General features: G+C 40.8%; 1 protein-coding gene across 1 annotated transcript in view; it reads left to right on the top strand.

The window, feature by feature from the left end:
* OTOF (otoferlin) overlaps positions 1–19,158 on the top strand; it is a 742,062-nt gene that overhangs the window by 577,495 nt on the left and 145,409 nt on the right. Inside the window, exon 22 of the mRNA XM_053709494.1 lies at positions 3,752–3,904. Coding sequence (XP_053565469.1) covers positions 3,752–3,904 — 153 coding nt within the window. The remainder of the gene's footprint in view (positions 1–3,751; positions 3,905–19,158) is intronic.

Here is a 19,158-nt window from a genome sequence, read left to right as displayed (position 1 = left end):
GTATGTTTTGTTCTCTCTCTGGGTATACTTTGTTCTCTCTCTGGGTATACTTTGTTCTCCCTCTTGGTATGCTTTGTTCGCTCTCTTGGTATGCTTTGTTCTTTCCCTTGGTATGGTTTCTTCTCTTGGTATGCTTTGTTCTATCCCTTGGTATGCTTTGTTCTCTCTCTTGGCATGCTTTGCTCTCTCTCCGGGTATACTTTGTTCTCTCTCTGGGTATACTTTGTTCTCTCTCTTGGTATGCTTTGTTCTCTCTCTTGGTATCCTTTGTTCTCTCTCTTTGTATGCTTTGTTCTCTCTCTCAATATACTTTGTTCTCTCTCTCGATATACTTTGTTCTCTCTCTCGATATACTTTGTTCTCTCTCTCTTGGTATGCTTTGTTCTCTCTCTTGGTATGCTTAGTTCTCTCTCTTGGTATGCTTGGTTCTCTCTCTTGGTATGCTTAGTTCTCTCTCTTCATATTCTTTGTTCTCTTTCTTGGTATAATTTGTTCTCTCTCTTGGTATGTTTTGTTCTCTCTCTTGGTATGTTTTGTTCTTTTGGTATAACTATTATCAGTTATTTGTAGAGCGCCAACAGATTCTGCATTGCTAATTGTATGCATTGTTCTGTTGGTATGCTTAGTTTTCTTGTTATGCTTTGTTCTCTCTCTTCGTATGCTTTGTTCTCTCTCTTCGTATGCTTTGTTCTCTCTCTTCGTATGCTTTGTTCTCTCTCTTGTTATGCTTTGTTCTCTCTCTTGGTATGCTTTGTTCTCTCTCTTGGAATGCTTTGTTCTCTCTCTGGGTATACTTTGTTTTCTCTCTTGGTATGTTTTGTTCTTGTTCTCTCTCTGGGTATACTTTGTTCTCTCTCTTGGTATGGTTTGTTCTCTCCCTTGGTATGTTTTCTTCTCTTGGTATGCTTTGTTCTCTCCCTTGGTATGCTTTCTTCTCTTATTATACTTTGTTCTTTCTCTTGGTATACTTTGTTCTCTCCCTTGATATGTTTTCTTCTCTTGTTATACTTTGTTCTCTCTCTTGTTATACTTTGTTCTCTCTCTTTGTATACTTTGTTCTCTCTCTTGGTATGCTTTGTTCTCTCTCTTGGTATGATTTGTTCTTTCTCTTGGTATACTTTGTTCTCTCTCTTGGTATGCTTTATTCTCTCCCTTGGTATGCTTTGTTCTTTCTCCTGGTATACTTTTTCTCCCTTGGTATGCTTTCTTCTCTTAGTATGCTTTGTTCTCTCCCTTGATATGATTTGTTTTCTCTCCTGGTATACTTTGCTTTCTCCCTTGGTATGCTTTCTTCTCTTGGTATGCTTTGTTCTCTCTCTTGGTATGCTTTGTTCTCTCTCTTCGTATGCTTTGTTCTCTCTGTTGGTATGCTTTGTTCTATCTCTGGGTATACTTTGTTCTCTCTCTGGGTATACTTTGTTCTCTCTCTTTGTATACTTTGTTCTCTCTCTTGGTATGTTTTGTTCTCTCTCTTTGTATGCTTTGTTCTCTCTCTGGGTATACTTTGTTATCTCTCTTGTTATACTTTGTTCTCTCTCTTGGTATTTTTGTTCTCTCTCTTTGTATGCTTTGTTCTCTTTCTCTGTGTATACTTTGTTCTGTCCCTTGGTATGCTTTGTTCTCTCTCTGGGTATACTTTGTTCTCTCTCTGGGTATACTTTGTTCTCTCTCTTGGTATGCTTTGTTCTCTCTCTTGGTATGCTTCGTTCTCTCTCTTGGTATGCTTTGTTCTTTCTCTTGGTATGCTTTGTTCTTTCTCTTGGTATGTTTTGTTCTCTCTCTTTGTATGCTTTGTTCTCTTTCTCTGGGTATACTTTTTTCTCTCCCTTGGTATGCTTTGTTCTCTCTCTGGGTATACTTTGTTCTCTCTCTGGGTATACTTTGTTCTCTCTCATGGTATACGTTGTTCTCTCTCTTGTTATGCTTTGTTCTCTCTCTTGGTATGCTTTGTTCTTTCTCTTGGTATCCTTTGTTCTCTCTCTTGGTATTCTTTATTCTCTCCCTTGGTATGCTTTGTTCTCTCTCCTGGTATACTTTGTTTTCTCCCTTGGTATGTTTTCTTCTCTTGTTATACTTTGTTCTCTTGGTATACTGTGTTCTCTTTTTTTGTATACTTTGTTCTCTCTCTTGGTATGCTTTCTTATCTTGTTATGCTTTGTTCTCTGTATTGGTATGCTTTCTTCTATCTCCTGGTATGCTTTGTTCTCTCTCTTGGTATACTGTGTTCTCTTTTTTTTTGTATACTTTGTTCTCTCTCTTGGTGTCATGATACAATCATGTGGAGTAGTTGATACCTGGATTGGCTACCCGCAGGTGGTATTGTGTTCTCAGCCTGGAAAAGGTTAATGTGAATTGCCTTTTTCTGTGTGTGAAATCTGCTTTCAGAAAGCTGTAAGCTGAGACCCCCCTCCTTCCTTCCCCCTCTCCCCTTCCTTCCCCCTCCTTAGCCCATCACAGGTCTGAGGTGAAGTGTTCTTTGTGTAACTGGTAACAGTGTGTAGGAATGCAAAAAGCTCCTCCCCTACTGGGATCTAAGACTTGCTTGCATTGGCTGTACTCGTTGTAAATTATAACCAGGGCATTGTCTTTGACAAGACAAAGAAAGTTTAGTTTTAAGGATGTAACAGAAAAACTTGAGGGTAGAACTGCCCTGGGGACCAAAGTCATTAACATCATGGTCAGCAGCTCTCCACATATCTAAAGGAATTTAATAATAAGTAAGATATTGTGTTTCTATTATTTTTATGTCCCTTATTCTTTTTAAAGAATTGTAACTTTGCAATTGTACGTTATTTTGAATGTCTTTATAATATCGCACTGTGTAACCTGTATTGATATTTTTGTTATTAAACACCTAGAAAATCTCATTCTGTCTTTTGGGCTCTAATATCCAGATTTACACTCCTGTTGAGACAAGGTTAAAGGCACTTTACCTAATTGTTAAATTGTGTGAGTTTTTGGGCGTTCCCAAAACGCCCCTTTAATTTAGAAGTTTTGGTGGTGGCACCAGAAATTGTTAATTAGAGCAGTGTGGACAGGATTTGGGGGCTAATGTGGTATCCCGTTTAAGGTCCTTTTGTAGAGTTGCAAGGTTAAGGGAACCAGAGCTGTGTGCCATTAACCCCTTCATGTCCACACCCCTCTATTGTGACGTTGAGAAGGTTTGATTCGTCACACTTGGTATGCTTTCTTCTCTTGTTATGCTTTGTTCTCTGTCTTGGTATGCTTTTTTGTATCTCTTGGTATGCTTTGTTCTCTCCCTTGGTATGCTTTGTTCTCTCTCCTGGTATACTTGTTTTCTCCCTTGGTATGCTTTCTTCTCTTTGTATGCTTTGTTACAAGTGCATACTTATGGAGGCTCAGGCGTGTGAATGTGTCTATCTCTCTATAGCAGCAATATTTTCAACAATGTACACTGCTACAAACATTGAGGAGATGCATGCTCCTAAACCTGCCTAGGTATGCTCCTTAGAAAATTATACCAATAAAACAAAGCGATTTTTTATAACAGAATTAAATTGGAAAGTTTAACAAAATGCTTAGTCTTATCCCCAATGGACTCTTATAATATGGATAGCATATTAGCAAACCTTTTCATAACCTTTTTAATCAGTCACCCATATACTACAATTGATTGTAGCTAATGTCAATTTGTAATGTCAATTACAGAACACACTGTTGTTTTAAATGATTGGATTTTCCTATATAAAGATTACTGATTTATGTTCTTTTTTTATTTTTCTTCCATCAGCCTCAGCACAGCATACCGGATGTCTTCATCTGGATGATGAGCAACAACAAGCGCATTGCGTACGCTCGTATCCCTTCCAAAGATATTCTCTACTCTATTGTAGACGAGGAAACTGGCAAAGACTGTGGAAAAGTCAAATGTGTCTTCCTCAAGGTAAAAAAAAATGTCACCACAGCTGGATTCCTGGAAACGCACATCTGTGCCAAGTTACCTGTACTTAGTGTAGAAGAATAATTAATCCAAAGCTGTACGTAGTTTCTCCATACCTCAGATTCAAGTTTTTACAAATTAGATGTTTTATGGATTTAGACATTTGCACAGTCAAACAAATTTTTTTTTCCCATGAATCATTTGTCACGAACAACAAACTTCTTTAGTTTTGTCCGATATTTGTTCAGGGTAATTGTTCAGAATTTGTTTGTTTATAATTAATTCATCCTCTGTTTCCTGGGGGAAAACTCTTCAGGGCAGCACAGCAGCGGCTAACAGCAGCTTTAAACGTAAAATAAAAAAATAAAGTTAAAATCATAGCAAGTGCTACTGCTACAAGCCAGCTCCTCCAGCAACAGAACAAACAAAAGAATGTTTTTTTTTTTGGTTTTTTTTTTTTTTCTAATGGTGTCAGGATTGACCAAGAACAAAAGTGAAGCTTACATACTTATTGGCTGACACAGGAATCAATCAACTGACAAGGATATTTCTAGATAGCTATTGAAAAGTGTAAATTAGAACTTTCTCCACCTTTCTTACATAAATAGTGTAGATTTTAACATTTTGAAGCCTTTCCTATCTGCAAAAAAAAACAACAAAAAAAATTATCTTTACAGTCTCTGCTTTAACTATATATATATATATATATATATATATATATATATATATATATATATATATATATATATATATATATATATATAACAACTCAACTGCATTTTTTTTATCACCTCTATTCTGTTTATTCGTTTTTTGTTAAAGGGAATTGTGGTTATTGTTTCTAGACAAATGCAAAGAGTTTGGAAAAATATGATTTATTTTAACATTTGTCAGAAGATTTCTGTTGAGGAACTGCCAAGTGGCACTGCCCTGTGAGCCTTAAAGTGATGGTAAATGTAGCATGTATTAAAATCATGTCTGGAATCTAAGCAAAATTTTAGATGGACTTTATAACTAAATACTTTTAATGAAGTTGCGACGTAACTTACTTTATAATCTAGCCGTGCCATTCTCCAGTTGTTGTTTTGGGTACAACAAAAGTGCTGTACGGCTAGAGCTCCGATTCTATTGGTGATGATCAGATGTTGACATGGAATTTAATATTTTTACAAATATGGAATAAGTAGAAGGTGGCGCTCCAGCCTCTAAACCCTTCTCAGTTTCCTCCGGAACTTGGGACAGATCTTGGGAAACGGATATCACCTACATCTTTTATAGCTTTTGTTGAGTATTAACCCCTTAAGCCATCTGGACGTAGCTACCACTTCACAGGGTACTTGGCCCAGCATATCCTGTTTACGTAGTAGCTACGTCCAACCTTCTCCCTCATGCTCAGCTAAGACCACAGGCAGAGAGAGAAGGCATCTGTTTTCATATGGTTGTGCTCCTGTAACCATATGAAGCAAACAGTGACACTGCAGAAAATTGTTTAAACAGAGGGAGGGACCCACTACACTATGGAAACAAGATTTTGAGAGGGGAGAAGGGCCCAACACTATGACCGATTAGAGGGGGGAGGTGGGGAGGGTGATGGGGGGAACCACTACACTACAGAAATGTTTTCTAATTAAATAGTAAACAAAATAAACATGTGTAAACTGGGTACTGGCAGACTGTTTCCAGTACCTAAGATGGTGGAAACCATTAGGCGGGGGAGGGTTAGAGGTGTGTTTAGGAGGGATCAGGGAAGTGGGAGGGTAAGGTGGGAACCTACACTGCAGAAAATAAAAAAAATAAATTAATACATTTAAAAAAATGGTAGTGAGGAATGTGTTTGCGGGGGTTTGTTTGAAAGCAATCAGGTATGGATCAGGAAGGAGTGAGGTGGGAGGGTAATACTTACATTACAATACTATTACCCTTACCAGCTAACTAGTAATTAACCTCTTAACTGGTTGGAATTTCAGAAGTGTGGTGCACAGCTGCCATTAGCAGCCTTCTAATTACTGAAAAACAATTGCAAACTTATATATGTCTGCTATTTCTAAACAAAGGGGATCCCAAAAAGCTTTTACAATCATTTTTCTTATGACTGCAGTTGTCATGTGTAAATAATTTCAGTGAGAACCCCAACGTTTGTGAAAAACTAAACATTTTTTTTAATATGGTGGCAAAACGGTGACATGAAATATACCAAAATGGGACTCGACCAATACATTGGGATGTCTACTAAAAAAAATAAAAAATTTTTATAGGTAAATAAAAAATGTTTTATTATCTGTTTAATTGTAGTGATAGCAAAAATGCTAAAAACTCTCTGGTATTTTGGGCAAGTTGTTCTCTAAAATTCCCATTTCTGAAGGGGCAAAATGGCAATATACTGTAGGTGTCTCACCTTAGCATCCAGATCTAAAGCTAAAATTTGCCTTTTTTAAATTCTTTGAGGAATCTCTCAATACTGACGATGACAATATTTTAGATCATCTCACCAGAGTGGCGAGTTTTAGATCATCTCACCAGAGCGGCAAGTTTTAGATCATCTCACCAGAGCCGTGAGTTTTAGATCATCTCACCAGAGCGGCAAGTTTTAGATCATCTCACCAGAGCAGCGAGTTTTAGATCGTCTCACCAGAGCGGCAAGTTTTAGATCATCTCACCAGAGCGGTGAGTTTAAGATCATCTCACCAGAGCGGCTAGTTTTAGATCATCTCACCAGAGCAGCGAGTTTTAGATCATCTCACCAGAGCAGCGAGTTTTAGATCATCTCACCAGAGCTGTGAGTTTTAGATAATCTCACCAGAGCATCGAGTTTTAGATCATCTCACCAGAGCGTCAAGTTTTAGATCATCTCTCCAGAGTGACAAGTTTTAGATCGTCTCACCAGAGCGGCAAGTTTTAGATTGTCTCACCAGAGCGGCAAGTTTTAGATCATCTCACCAGAGCGGTGAGTTTAAGATCATCTCACCAGAGCGGCTAGTTTTAGATCATCTCACCAGAGCAGCGAGTTTTAGATCATCTCACCAGAGCAGCGAGTTTTAGATCATCTCACCAGAGCGGCGAGTTTTAGATCATCTCACCAGAGCTGTGAGTTTTAGATAATCTCACCAGAGCAGCGAGTTTTAGATCATCTCACCAGAACAGCGAGTTTTAGATCATCTAACCAGAGCCGCAAGTTTTAGATCATCTCACCAGAGCGGCGAGTTTTAGATCATCTAACCAGAGCAACAAGTTTTAGATCATCTCACCAGAGCGGCGAGTTTTAGATCATCTCACCAGAGCCGCAAGTTTTAGATCATCTCACCAGAGCAGCGAGTTTTAGATCATCTCACCAGATAGACGAGTTTTAGATCATCTCACCAGAGCGGTGAGTTTTAGATCATCTCACCAGAGCGGTGAGTTTTAGATCATCTCACCAGAGCAGTGAGTTTTAGATCATCTCACCAGAGCCACGAGTTTTAGATCATCCCACCAGAGTGGCGAGTTTTAGATCATCTCACCAGAGCCGCGAGTTTTAGATCATCCCACCAGAGCGGTGAGTTTTAGATCATCCCGCCAGAGCAGCGAGTTTTAGATCATCCCACCAGAGCTCTGAGTTTTAGATCATCCCACCAGAGCGGTGAGTTTTAGATCATCTCACCAGAAGATCAGCGAGTTTTAGATCATCTCACCAGAGCGGCAAGTTTTAGATCATCTCACCAGAGCAGTGAGTTTTAGATCATCCCACCAGAGCAGTGAGTTTTAGATCATTGTGCCCTTTACACTAACATCTGGCTATAGCTGTTTTACCGTGATGTAACCTTATTCTGTTCACTATGGTATAGAAGTCATTTTTTTTAACTTACAGTAGCTTTTACTGTTATAAACCACTGAATAACAATAATTTATTATCAGTTCTTATTATTATTTGTAAAGCTCCAACAGATTCTGCAGCGCAAATTATATTATAGTCTGATTTGTTTCACAAAACACAAGACTGCGCAGTGCGAATAGGATGCCTAGAACTATAAGGTCATTTGTGCGTGACCGTTTTCTGAGGTTCCTATTAGTACTGGTCTGGCAGACAAGCAGCACTGAGTTGTATTGCTCTCTCTATTACTGGAGATGTACGACCTCTATTACTGTGGGCAGTGGAGCTGTTCATTACCTTCCTACACGAGTTACTGAATCTCTCTTCTTGTATATGATGTGGGAGATTCTGCTGTGATTACAAAACCTCTGCTACCTTTTATTTAGTATCTTAGTGATATAATTTCATGCCAGAACACCTGTAAATCAAACACTCTAAAGAGAAATTAGTCATCTCTAATAAATTGTTAGACTTCTGATACTCTAAAATACCATATGAAAATATTTTGCCAGATAACTTAAAGGGACAATAAAGCCAACATTAAACTTTCAGCATCCAGATGGCTCATGCAATTTTAAGCAACTTTACAATTTACTTCTTTTATCTAATTTGCTTTGTGCTCTTGGCAACTTCTGTTGAAAAGCATATTTAGGTAGGCTCGGGGGCCGCAATGCACTACTAGGAGCTAGTTGTTGATTGGGGGCTGCACATATATGTCACTTTATGTGTTCAGCTAGCTGCCAGTGATGCATTGCTGCTCTTTCAACAAAGGATATCAAGCGAATGAAGAAAATTTAATCTACATTGGAAACTTGTTTAAAATTAAATCCTCTTTCTGAATCATGAATTGGGGCAAAATCATTGTTTTCTTATATAACTTTTATTTTATATACTACATTTCAGCCTGCCTGTGATAGTGCTTCATACCCACTAGTTCTCTGTTTTGGATTAATCTTTTGTTGTGGGGAAAAAAAATGTTGTTTAATCTGAATTTGTTTGTAATTTCATATAAGAAACATCAGTTAAACTTAAATGATCCCACTTAAAGCTGACCGATTTAATACTAGCAATTATATCCATGAATTTTGTTTCTAGACAGAAATGTACCCAAACAATTTTTAAATGTATCTAGGGTATGGGAATTCACTACCTCCTTTGGTAATGAGTTCCACAATTTTATTCCTCTTACAGTGAAAAAAACGTTTTTGTTGCAGGAGATTAAGGCCTCTATTTAAAGGTCTTGCGGACCTGATCCGACAGTGCGGATCAGGTCCGTAAGACCTCGCTAAATGCAGAGAGCAATACGCTCTCCGCATTTAACATTGCACCAGCAGCTCACAAGAGCTGCTGGTGCAACGTCGCCCCCTGCTGACTCGCGGCCAATCGGCTGCCAGCAAGGAGGTGTCAATCAACCCGATCGTACTCATTTGGGTTGATTTCCGGCGATTCCTGTCCGCCTGCTCAGAGCAGACGGACAGGGTTATGGAGCAGCGGTCTTTAGATATTTATCAAGCTCCGTACGGAGCTTGATAAATATGGGCCAAAATCTCCTTTCCTCCAACCTTAAATTGGGACCTCTTGTCACAAACAATTTTCTTGGAATAAACAGAGCTTCTGCCATCTCTGTATATGGGCCTTGAATATATTTATATAAAGTAATCCTTTTCGTAAATGAGGTCAGTATTGGCCATGAACAGAAGTGAAGCTTAAAGGGACATTAAACACTTTGAGATGGTAACATAAAATGATAAATTGTGTATATAAAAAAACTCTGCAATATACATTCATTATTATTTATTTTGTCCCTTTTTCATGTAATTCAATTCTGAAATTGTGAGCTTTTCAGTTCCTGTTAAAATTGAAAGTTCATAACACTGTCATATTCCATACAGCCATTGGCTGCACACTCTAGTGACCTATTTATAGCTGTCCCTAATTGGCCACAGCAGAGAAAGTAACCTAAGTTACAACATGGCAGTTCCCATTGTTTTATAGACATTTAAATGTATTTTGCCAATATTTAAACAGCTACTGAAACTTTAAAAAACACATCTACATGTTATTCTCAGACTTATCTTTTCTTTGAATGCATCACTCTATATAGCATTTATTTAGTGTTTAATGTCCTTTAAATTCATACTGGCTGGGATCAGAATTAATTAAATGACAAGGACATTGCTAAATTGTTATTGATTAGTGTAAATATCAGAGCCTTTTCTGCCTAATAGTGTAAATTTGATCTTTTCTTCTTAAATGGAAAGAGTCCACAGCTGCATTCATTACTTTTGGGAAATAAGAACCTGGCCACCAGGAGGAGGCAAAGACACCCCAGCCAAAGGCTTAAATACTCCTCCCACTCCCCTCATCCCACAGTCATTCTTTGCCTTTCGTCCTAGGAGGTTGGCAGAGAAGTGCCAGAATTTAAATGTTTTGTTTTTGTGTCTTATGGAGGGTATTACTCTTCGGCATGGGACAGAAGTTTTAAGTAGTCCTGTCAGTCTCTCAGTGAGGGCTTGGATGAAAGTTAGAGTCCGGAGATGCAGGGAGAGTCTTTCGGTGAAACCATCACGACTCAGATTAACAGCTCCTCAAGCAATTGGCGTTGTCGAACTTCACTCTGCTGCCTGCTTTCTTCTCTCAAGTCCATGGCGGAGGCGAGGCTACTATCCGTCATACTTGAAAGGCCATGTTCCTGTTCCATGGCGTAGATTCCGGTAAGATTGTTTCATTTTACTTTGTTCATCAATGTACTGTAATGTGAATATTTTCCTGAGAGGCTACCACCTTGCGGGTCTAACTTATCATAAGGGTCTAAGTGAGTCTCTTGTAGTATCTTGGAATTGAGGGTTAATATCTACTGAGGGGGGGTTATTGAACAGGGGGGTTATAATCATGTTTGTTATGCGATTCAACCTGCTTATGTGTGATGTTTATGGGCTCGTGGTTTGGAACATTAAGGCCTTTGGAAGTGACGCGGCATTTCGGTTGGGCATGCTTTTTTGGACTATACAGCTCACCTTTTGTTCGGTCGTGGTTTGGTTCAGTTCTCCATTTCCGCATTCCCGACCGTGTGTCTAAGGAAATGTTCTAGTCCGCAAGGGTCTGGTCATAGGAGGTGGTGAGTGCCCTAGCCATTGGGGGTGTCAGGTTCCGTTTTTGTTTTTACTACTTAAGTCCATATTTATATATCCTCTATCCAGTTATGGAGGATTCTGATGCTAATACTGTGCTAATTTCAGATTCAGTTATGGACGATTCTGATACTGAGACTATTTTTATTTCAGATTCAGATTCTGTTTCCAGTGACGAATACGGATTGGCCTCGTTGACATATGTCAACCAGTTTTGTTCCGTATGCAATTTCAGAGCGCCTGGTTCCTCTGGCTCGGGGAATCAAGGGACTGCTGATCCATCCGCCTCTGGGGGTCCTGTCCTCCAAGAGGCGAGTTCCCTACCAATTCATACTTCTTCACATGCGGGGAACCAGTTTCTGATTCCTCCATGCAGGGTGGCATGTTCCCCCCGGAGGTTGCAGCACATTTACACTTCCACATAATGTTGGCGATTGTTCGTCTGCAGAGCTCAGACGTTTCTTTGAGAATGTGCTCATGTCCTATTCTCCCTGGCCTTCCACCTTGGGGAGGGCCTCTACAGTTCCCCCGCTGGTGTAACTGTCCCTGAGTGTTGTGCCTTTCGTTACAGGATTGTGCCCCTTCGCATATTGATCAGACATGTTTTTCAGTTATTGAATGACCCTATCGTTACTAGATACGGGGATTTTCAGTCTGCTAATTCGAATGGTGCACCTCATTAGACATGTGGGGATGAAGTAATCTCCTGATTGTCATTTGTTGTTTTTGAAAGAAAGGGCTCCGTTTGGCTGGTCCTGCAGGTAGGCCTGTGTCTTTTTGGGCGTTAACCTCCGGGTTGCCTTATATTTTATTTATATCCGATGGAATGTCTTTTATTTGTTTTTGTTTCCTTCGGGAACCTTCTGGGATTGATACTCTTTATTACTTCTTCGGAAGTTGTTTTGGACATGTGGATAATTTATGCAGCTTGCCAATTAGGACCCTAGGTGCAGGCTGGTCCTGTCGGGTTCGTTCGGTTTTGCGGCTCTTCAGACACGTGACACTGTTCTGCTCAGCTGGTTCGGTAGAGTGCTCAGGTTATCATTGTTTTTCATGTTCAACTAAGCATTCAAGATGACCTGTGGGTCCGTGAGGTGCCAGGGATTGCTTTAGACCTTATAGCCTTCAGTCATAAATGACCAGGCAGGGGAATTTTCCGCTGCGTCACACTCTCTGACATCTGATTTCATCAGAACATAGAGTTTTTCTCCCCCATGTGGTGGAGGGTTGGAGGGCTTAATGCCCCTTACCGCAGTTGAGCGGTTTGGCCTTCTTTTTTAGGCCTCTGGATTTGTCCTTTTGGGCTTGATCCAACATATTGTATAGGATAGCTGTCTAGCATGCGGAAGGTTTGCAGTTTGAAGCCAGTTGCAGCTCTTGACACCTTGCGGGTGTACGCATAAGCTGTTTGTAGTGTATATAGATGCAGCTTTGACGTGTAATGTCTTTTTGAGTTATAAGAGACCTTTGGATCTTCTTCCATTGTCTCCGGGTGAGTTGGATCTCCTTTTAGGGATCTGTGTTTCCAGATGATGGTGTTCCCTGCGGGGACTTTGTTTAGCTCTGGGTTTTCCGGAGCTGGGTAGGCTTAGTGCATTTCTCTTCCTTGTGTCCTCTGCTTGTGCAGAAATGATAGGGAGACTAGTCCTGCTAGTAGGATTTTTTTGACCTCGAGGTATCCCTTGCTTGTCCTGAGGCTCTGAGAAGTATCTTCATACGACTTCTAGCCTTGCTCCTTGGAGCGTTGGACTTAGCTAGGGGTGGTTCCTTCCTTTGGTCGGGGCTTTCAAGTTCTTCTCGCTATCCAGATTCTCTGGACATGCATCCATTCCCTTGTGTCTGGCTTTTTGGCCAATTGGGGTGTTTAGTTCTAGGGTAAGGTTGGCCTGAACTATTAGGTGCCCGGACCTGTTTTTCTCCCTGAGACTTCCGGTTGCTGAAGCTTTGCTTGTCCTTTTTCCTGACCCAGTCTTGGGTGGTTTTGGAATCTTGGATCTCAGGGCTGGTTAGGTTTGTTCCACGGTGATGGAAATTAGGCTATGTCCTTGCTCCAGTTACCTAACCTGGTCATGGTTGGCCAGGATTTCGGAGTATTTTTTACTCTTTGCCACAGAGTGGCCCATGTCATCTGGTGGTTAGCCGTGTGGCTTGAGCCTCAAGGGTGGTTGGTTCATACCCAGCTGCTGGCGTTGGATGTCCAATTTCTAGTGCGCCTTAGGGTTGCATTCCCCTGGTCAGCTTGCCAGTTTTCCCATGGATTCCCTGCTCTGCAGGCGAATGGGTTGGCTGAGCCTCTGCTTGGCAAGCTACTGTAAGGGGGTCCTTTTCTAGGACATCTGTGTTGGGAATTTTTCTTCCCATTAGCCGGTGACTTCGGGCCTTGAGGACATTTGTTGCCCTTCCGGCATCATCCCTTTTTTTTTAGGGGATATTCTCATCCCTATGGAGATAGAGTCCTTGCTTAGGACTTCTCCTGGATGGGAGGCAGAAAGGTGGGATTCGTTCCCCCTGGGGTCTTGCTGGCTCCAAGCAGACTTGTTGGGCCTTTATTTTGATAGATCCTTAGGTCTATGGTCTTGTCTTGTTGTCTGTTTTCAGAGTCGGGTTGTACTTGTACTCTGTGGGGATGGCTGTGCTATCCTTACGCTCTTTCTTGTACCTATCTCAGAATTATTTTGCTCTCCTGTTTTGGATCCCTGAGGCTGGGTTGGTCCAGCTGGCTGTGGGTCTGCAGGTCAGGATGGCCAAATGGTCTATGGAGCTGCATTCGGGTCGTAGTCTCCTCTGGATGTGTGAGCTTTGTTGAGTCTATCCTGTTAGCTTAGTCTGCTAGGGTATAGATTTTCCTTTCAACTTGCTCCATTGATTTTAGAAGAGGGTTTACTCTTCCTTTGGGTTCTGAGGGTATACTCTCCTTCTCGGGGAGCCTCAATTGAGGTTTTGTGTTCCCCTTTTTAGGGACCTGTGTGTAGGTCCGGCGACTTAGGTTGCCTGGAGCATACCCTCTGTCTGGGGGTTGCTTTTGTGGTCTGTTTCTTGCTTGACTGCTTCTTCTTCCTCGCAAGTATCCTCTGTGTTGTCCTGTTATGGACTCTGTGCTCATAAACTTGGGGTTTCTCACCTGGGTGTATTACACACTTTTTCATGGTCGAATGCTTTCGTTTTCTTGACACTGGGAGGACTTTGCCTCTTCAGTTGCATTCCGTGCTTGCAGGATGTTGGAGAGACATCTGTTCTGTGTCTGTGCCCGGTCTTATCCTGGGTTTCGCTTGGTATAGGCGTGGCCTCCTTTCCCTGTTTCGGCCCCTTTGGGTCTCTGTGAGCTGGGCTCACTCGTGGAGATGTTCTTTTTTGTATTAGGGGACCTTTTGGTTGCCTTGGTTCTCCTTTGCCTTGTTACCTTGGGGGTTTCGGTTGGTGTCTCCTTAATTTGTGGAGATGAGCGGTGGAGGACCATTTGTTCGGCAACGGTGTCTCCTGGAGGACTGTTGGCTCAGTCGAGTCCGTTTGCGGTCTCTGGTTTGGCTTCTGGACTAACTGTGAGTCAGTGTCATTGGGGCTTTTCCTCTTAAAATTTTCTCGGCTTTGGACGAAGCAGGGTTTTTTATCAGGTAGAAGTTCAGGCTTGGTGCCCTCAATATGGGCCGCCTATTGTACCCTCCCATTTTGGCATTCAGTGTCCTCTATAGCTTGGGTACTGTTTTCCCAAAAGTAATGAATGCAGCTGTGGACTCTTTCCATTTAAGAAGAAAAACATAAATTATGCTTACCTGATAATTTCCTTTTCTTCTGATGGAAAAAGTCCACAGCTCCCCACCCATAATTTTATGTGGGACGTCCTTATTATTCTTCTGGCACCTTTCACCCTGATATTTCTTCTACTGTTCCTTGTTCCTCGGCAGCATGACTGGGGGATGAGGGGAGTGGGAGGAGTATTTAAGCCTTTGGCTCGGGTGTCTTTGCCTCCTCCTGGTGGCCAGGTTCTTATTTCCCAAACGTAAGGAATGCAGCTGTGGACTCTTTCCATCAGAAGAAAAGGAAATTATCAGGTAAGCATAATTTATGTTTTTAGAAGCCTTCCGGCCTTTACATTAATGGTTTTATCCGCACAAACAAATCGACTACAGCTGCATTAGGTTTGTCTGTTTTTTGATAAAGGGCCATTTATTTAGCCTTTTTGACGGATTCACTCGTATTACAAGTTGAAAGTAAACACAAACGCTTGAGCACGATTGAAGTTAACGCACGTCAGAACAATCGCATATATATATACACAACAAAAAGTGAAATCCCTGAGCCCAAAACCGGTGGATCAATATGCACTTGGAACAGAGGCAATCTTTGACAAAGCGCCAGAAGGGCGTGAAACACGTCAGATAACGTCATCTCCGTATTTACCACGCTCTAGGTCACTGTCTTTTTCACTGAGACTAATCTGTTCTTTTACTATGTGAATTAAAAGGTATGTTTTAACCTAATACTTTCCAGTGTGTTGCCTATGTTCCAAGTGCATAATGATCCACCGGTTTTGGGCTCAGGGGTTTCACTTTTTGTTTTGCATTTATCACTATTTGCCCGGTTCTGGCTTGTCAGCGTTCGAGCTCCAGTCCCACCCTCCATGCAGGATTTTTCAATTGTTGATCAGCACTAACTTTTCTAATTGGGTGTTATATATATATATATATATATATAAATTAGCAAGAAAAAAAGGCACTAATAGCAGAAAATATACTATTTGTTTTTCAAAACCAGATAGTGCCTTTTTTTCTTGCTAATTTATTATTCCTATTTTGCACCCTGGTGCCTACCTGACCAGTTTCGTGAGAGTGCTTTTGTACCTGAAGATTTACATATATATACACACACACTCACCAGCCACTTTATTAGGTACACCTTGCTATTACCGGGTTGGACCCCCTTTTGCCTTTAGAACTAATGGAAACATTCCTCAGACATTTTGGTCTATATTGACATGATAGCATCAAGCAGTTGCTGCAGATTTGTCTGCTGCACATCCATGATGAAAATCTCCCATTCCACCACATCCCAAAGGTGCTCTATTTGATTGAGATCTGGTGACTATGGAGGTCATTGGAGTACTGTAAACTCATTGTCATGTTCAAAAAAACAGTTTGAGATTATTTAAGCTTTGTGACATGGTGCATTATCCTGCTGGAAGTAGCCATCAGAAGACAGGTACTCTTTAGTCATAAAGGGATGGATATGGTCAGCAACAATACTCAGGTAGGCTGTGACATTTAAACTATGCTCAAATGGTACTAAGGGGCCCAAAGAGTGCCAATAAAATATCCCCCACACCATTACACCACCACCACCAGCCTGAACTGTTGATACAAGGCAGGATGCATCCATACTTTCATGTTATTTATGTCAAATTCTGACCCTACCACCTGAATGTTGCAGCTAAAATTTAGAGACTAATCAGAACAGGCAACATTTTTCCAATCTTCTATTGTCCAATTTTGGTGATCCTGTGTGAATTGTAGCCTCATTTTCCTGTTCTTGGCTGACAGGAGTGGCACCCGGTGTGGTCTTCTGCTGCTGTAGCCCATCTGCTTCAAGGTTCGATATGTTGTACATTCAGAAATGGTATTGTGCATACCTTGGTTGTAACTTGTGGTTATTTGAGTTACTGTTGCCTTTCTATCATCTTGAACCAGTCTTCCCATTCTCCTCTGACATCACTGGATATTTTCTCTTTTTTGGACCAATCTCTAAACCCTAGAGATGGTTGTGCGTGAAAATCCCAGTAGATCAGCAGTTTTTTAAATACTCAGACTAGCCCGTCTGGCACCAACAACCATACAACATCTAAAGTCACTTAAATCCCCTTTCTTTCCCATTCTGATACTCAAATGCATTGAGTTGCTACCATGTGATTGGTTGATTAGCAATTTGTTTTACCAAGCAATTGAATAGGTGTACGTAATAAAGGGGCCAGTGAGTGTAGATATAAATATATATATTATCAAAATACTATCAGATATATGTAGAAATATGTATTTATGAATAAATAGAAAATATTCTTATATGTTAAGAATGTGAAATATTCATATTTTCATGTCGTATTAGCTCACTTGAGAATATGTAATCGGGTTTTGCGTGAGTAGGGTTTTTTCAACTTTTTTTTCTCCATTGACTGCTATGATGGAAATACGTCGTTGTGCGCACTATATTCTAAGTTCAGCTTTTTACAAGCGTCGGGTTAACAGTTTACATTCAACTTGTAATACGAGCGCAACCCGACACACGCAAAAACCTTAATTCTAGCGCAGTTAAATCTCGAGCCGGGAGCATTAAATAATGCTCCTCTTGTAATCTGACCCTCAGTATATATACAGTATAACTAAATTAGCATGTTCTACTGAGTGAAGAACAAAGCAATTGAAACATTTTTTTAGCATACCTTTGGCTTAGCGCAGTTCAGTTATTCTTAGTTTTGGGTTGGCACTTGAGCAAAAGCCAGAACAGAGTTTTGTAGCACACCCTATAAAAGTATTTGAGGAATTTGGCGTGGCCACGCTATGCGACCTCCAAATGTTAGTGCACTAGAGGGTTTTGCTCAAGCGATACCTTTTTACTTTCAACCTGTAATATGAGTGCAAGAATAAGAGCACTATTGATTTAACTTGAGCTGTGTAAGCTCTCCACTTGTAGTCTTGGCCTCAATACATTTTATAAGCTTAGTATTGAAGTTATTCCCACCTTCTTCTTGCCATGGACACCACAATGTTAAAATCTAGCTGACACAACATTCCAGTATTGTGTGTTTGCAAATGTGCAGCAACTCTCCTTCAGATACCTGCAGTGTAAACTAGGTTTCAAAATGGTGGGACTCATAATTAGAGGGAGGGGCATAAAATGTATTTAGTGTTTAATGTCAATTTAAGACACTCCCCCCAAACATGTATTTACTAAACTTTATATATAAAAATGTATGAAATTGTCTATGAGAACTAACCATAAATAAACATCACATCTAATGCAATAAAAACTCAAATAAGGTGGCATAAATTAAATAAAGTCTAAAAAGTCTTCCAAATGATATTTACAAACAGAATATAGTAATATGCAGATCCATTATAGCCCCTAAGTCCACTCAGCAAGAGTCTCACTGGTTAAAGTAATATACTGTATAGCGTATATACATATAGCGTGTACTCCTATGTTAGTATTGCATAAAAATACCTACAGACCAAATACCATACTAAACTGAATATATATATATATATTTTTATTAAGGGCTTCCATTATTTATTTTTGTGTGTTTGCTGGAAATAATTCAATGTTTTATACATTTAAGATAACTTAAGTGTCATGAGATGCAGGACATATGCAATGATGGTACAACTCTATTTTATTACAGAGCATAGCAATACACATCTGGTCAGGTTGATTGTACTAACTAACTGTGACACAGACTACCGGACCTCAGCCCCGCCCCCAAACTAGTGACATCACATCCTGCTCTCATCACATCTTCCCCTTTTTCAAAGGCGAAGCATACATTTGAATATAACAAATAACAAGGTATACGAACAGAGTATACAACAACATTTTTTTGAACAATATATAAACAAATAGGTTCAGAAAATATTAACACATAAATTACATCCTGACTTGGACATCGGGGTAGACTACCCTAGTCCACAGTGACCATGGGATTATTCTGCCCATACTTCCGGTCACTGTTCTAGCTAAAGTCAGTCCCTATATCGGGCCGGAAGTTTCAGCACTCTTCCGCTTGATGTAACTTTGCATGAACTGTCCTCTGATACAGAAGATGGTGAACAAGAGTCCGCTGGAGGCAAAGATATATCCCCGTTGTGGTCTTGCTGAGGGGAAAGCACCTCTCTTAGAACAGGAGATCCCACCGGCGGTGGTACTGAGGCATCCAGTTCCAGACTCTCAGGTACAGACTGATGTCTTCGGTTACGGCGTGTAACCGTCCCTCCCTCCGTAAGGACTGTATAAGACCTTGGTTCTGGAGAGCGGCCAACTACCGTAGCAGGCGTCTTCCATTTCTTCTCATTATCCAGTTTAATTCTGACACTTTGGCCCGCTTTCAGGGCCTGACAGAATGTCTCCTGTCGTAGAAGAAACGATAACCTTTTTTGGCCTCTTCATCCCTCCTAAGGACTTCGTCCCGAGGAACAGAGCCAGGCGGCTTGAAGACACCCACTGAGGGTAAAGTGGTGCGAATCTGGCGTCCTAGCATCAGCTGTGCCGGGCTAAACCCGGTGGCTTGAATGGGCATC

This window comes from Bombina bombina, chromosome 4, assembly GCF_027579735.1.
Source record: "Bombina bombina isolate aBomBom1 chromosome 4, aBomBom1.pri, whole genome shotgun sequence".
Taxonomy (NCBI): domain Eukaryota; kingdom Metazoa; phylum Chordata; class Amphibia; order Anura; family Bombinatoridae; genus Bombina; species Bombina bombina.
The sequence above is the reverse complement of the archived record's forward strand: the minus strand, read 5'-3'. Positions and strand labels throughout refer to the sequence as shown.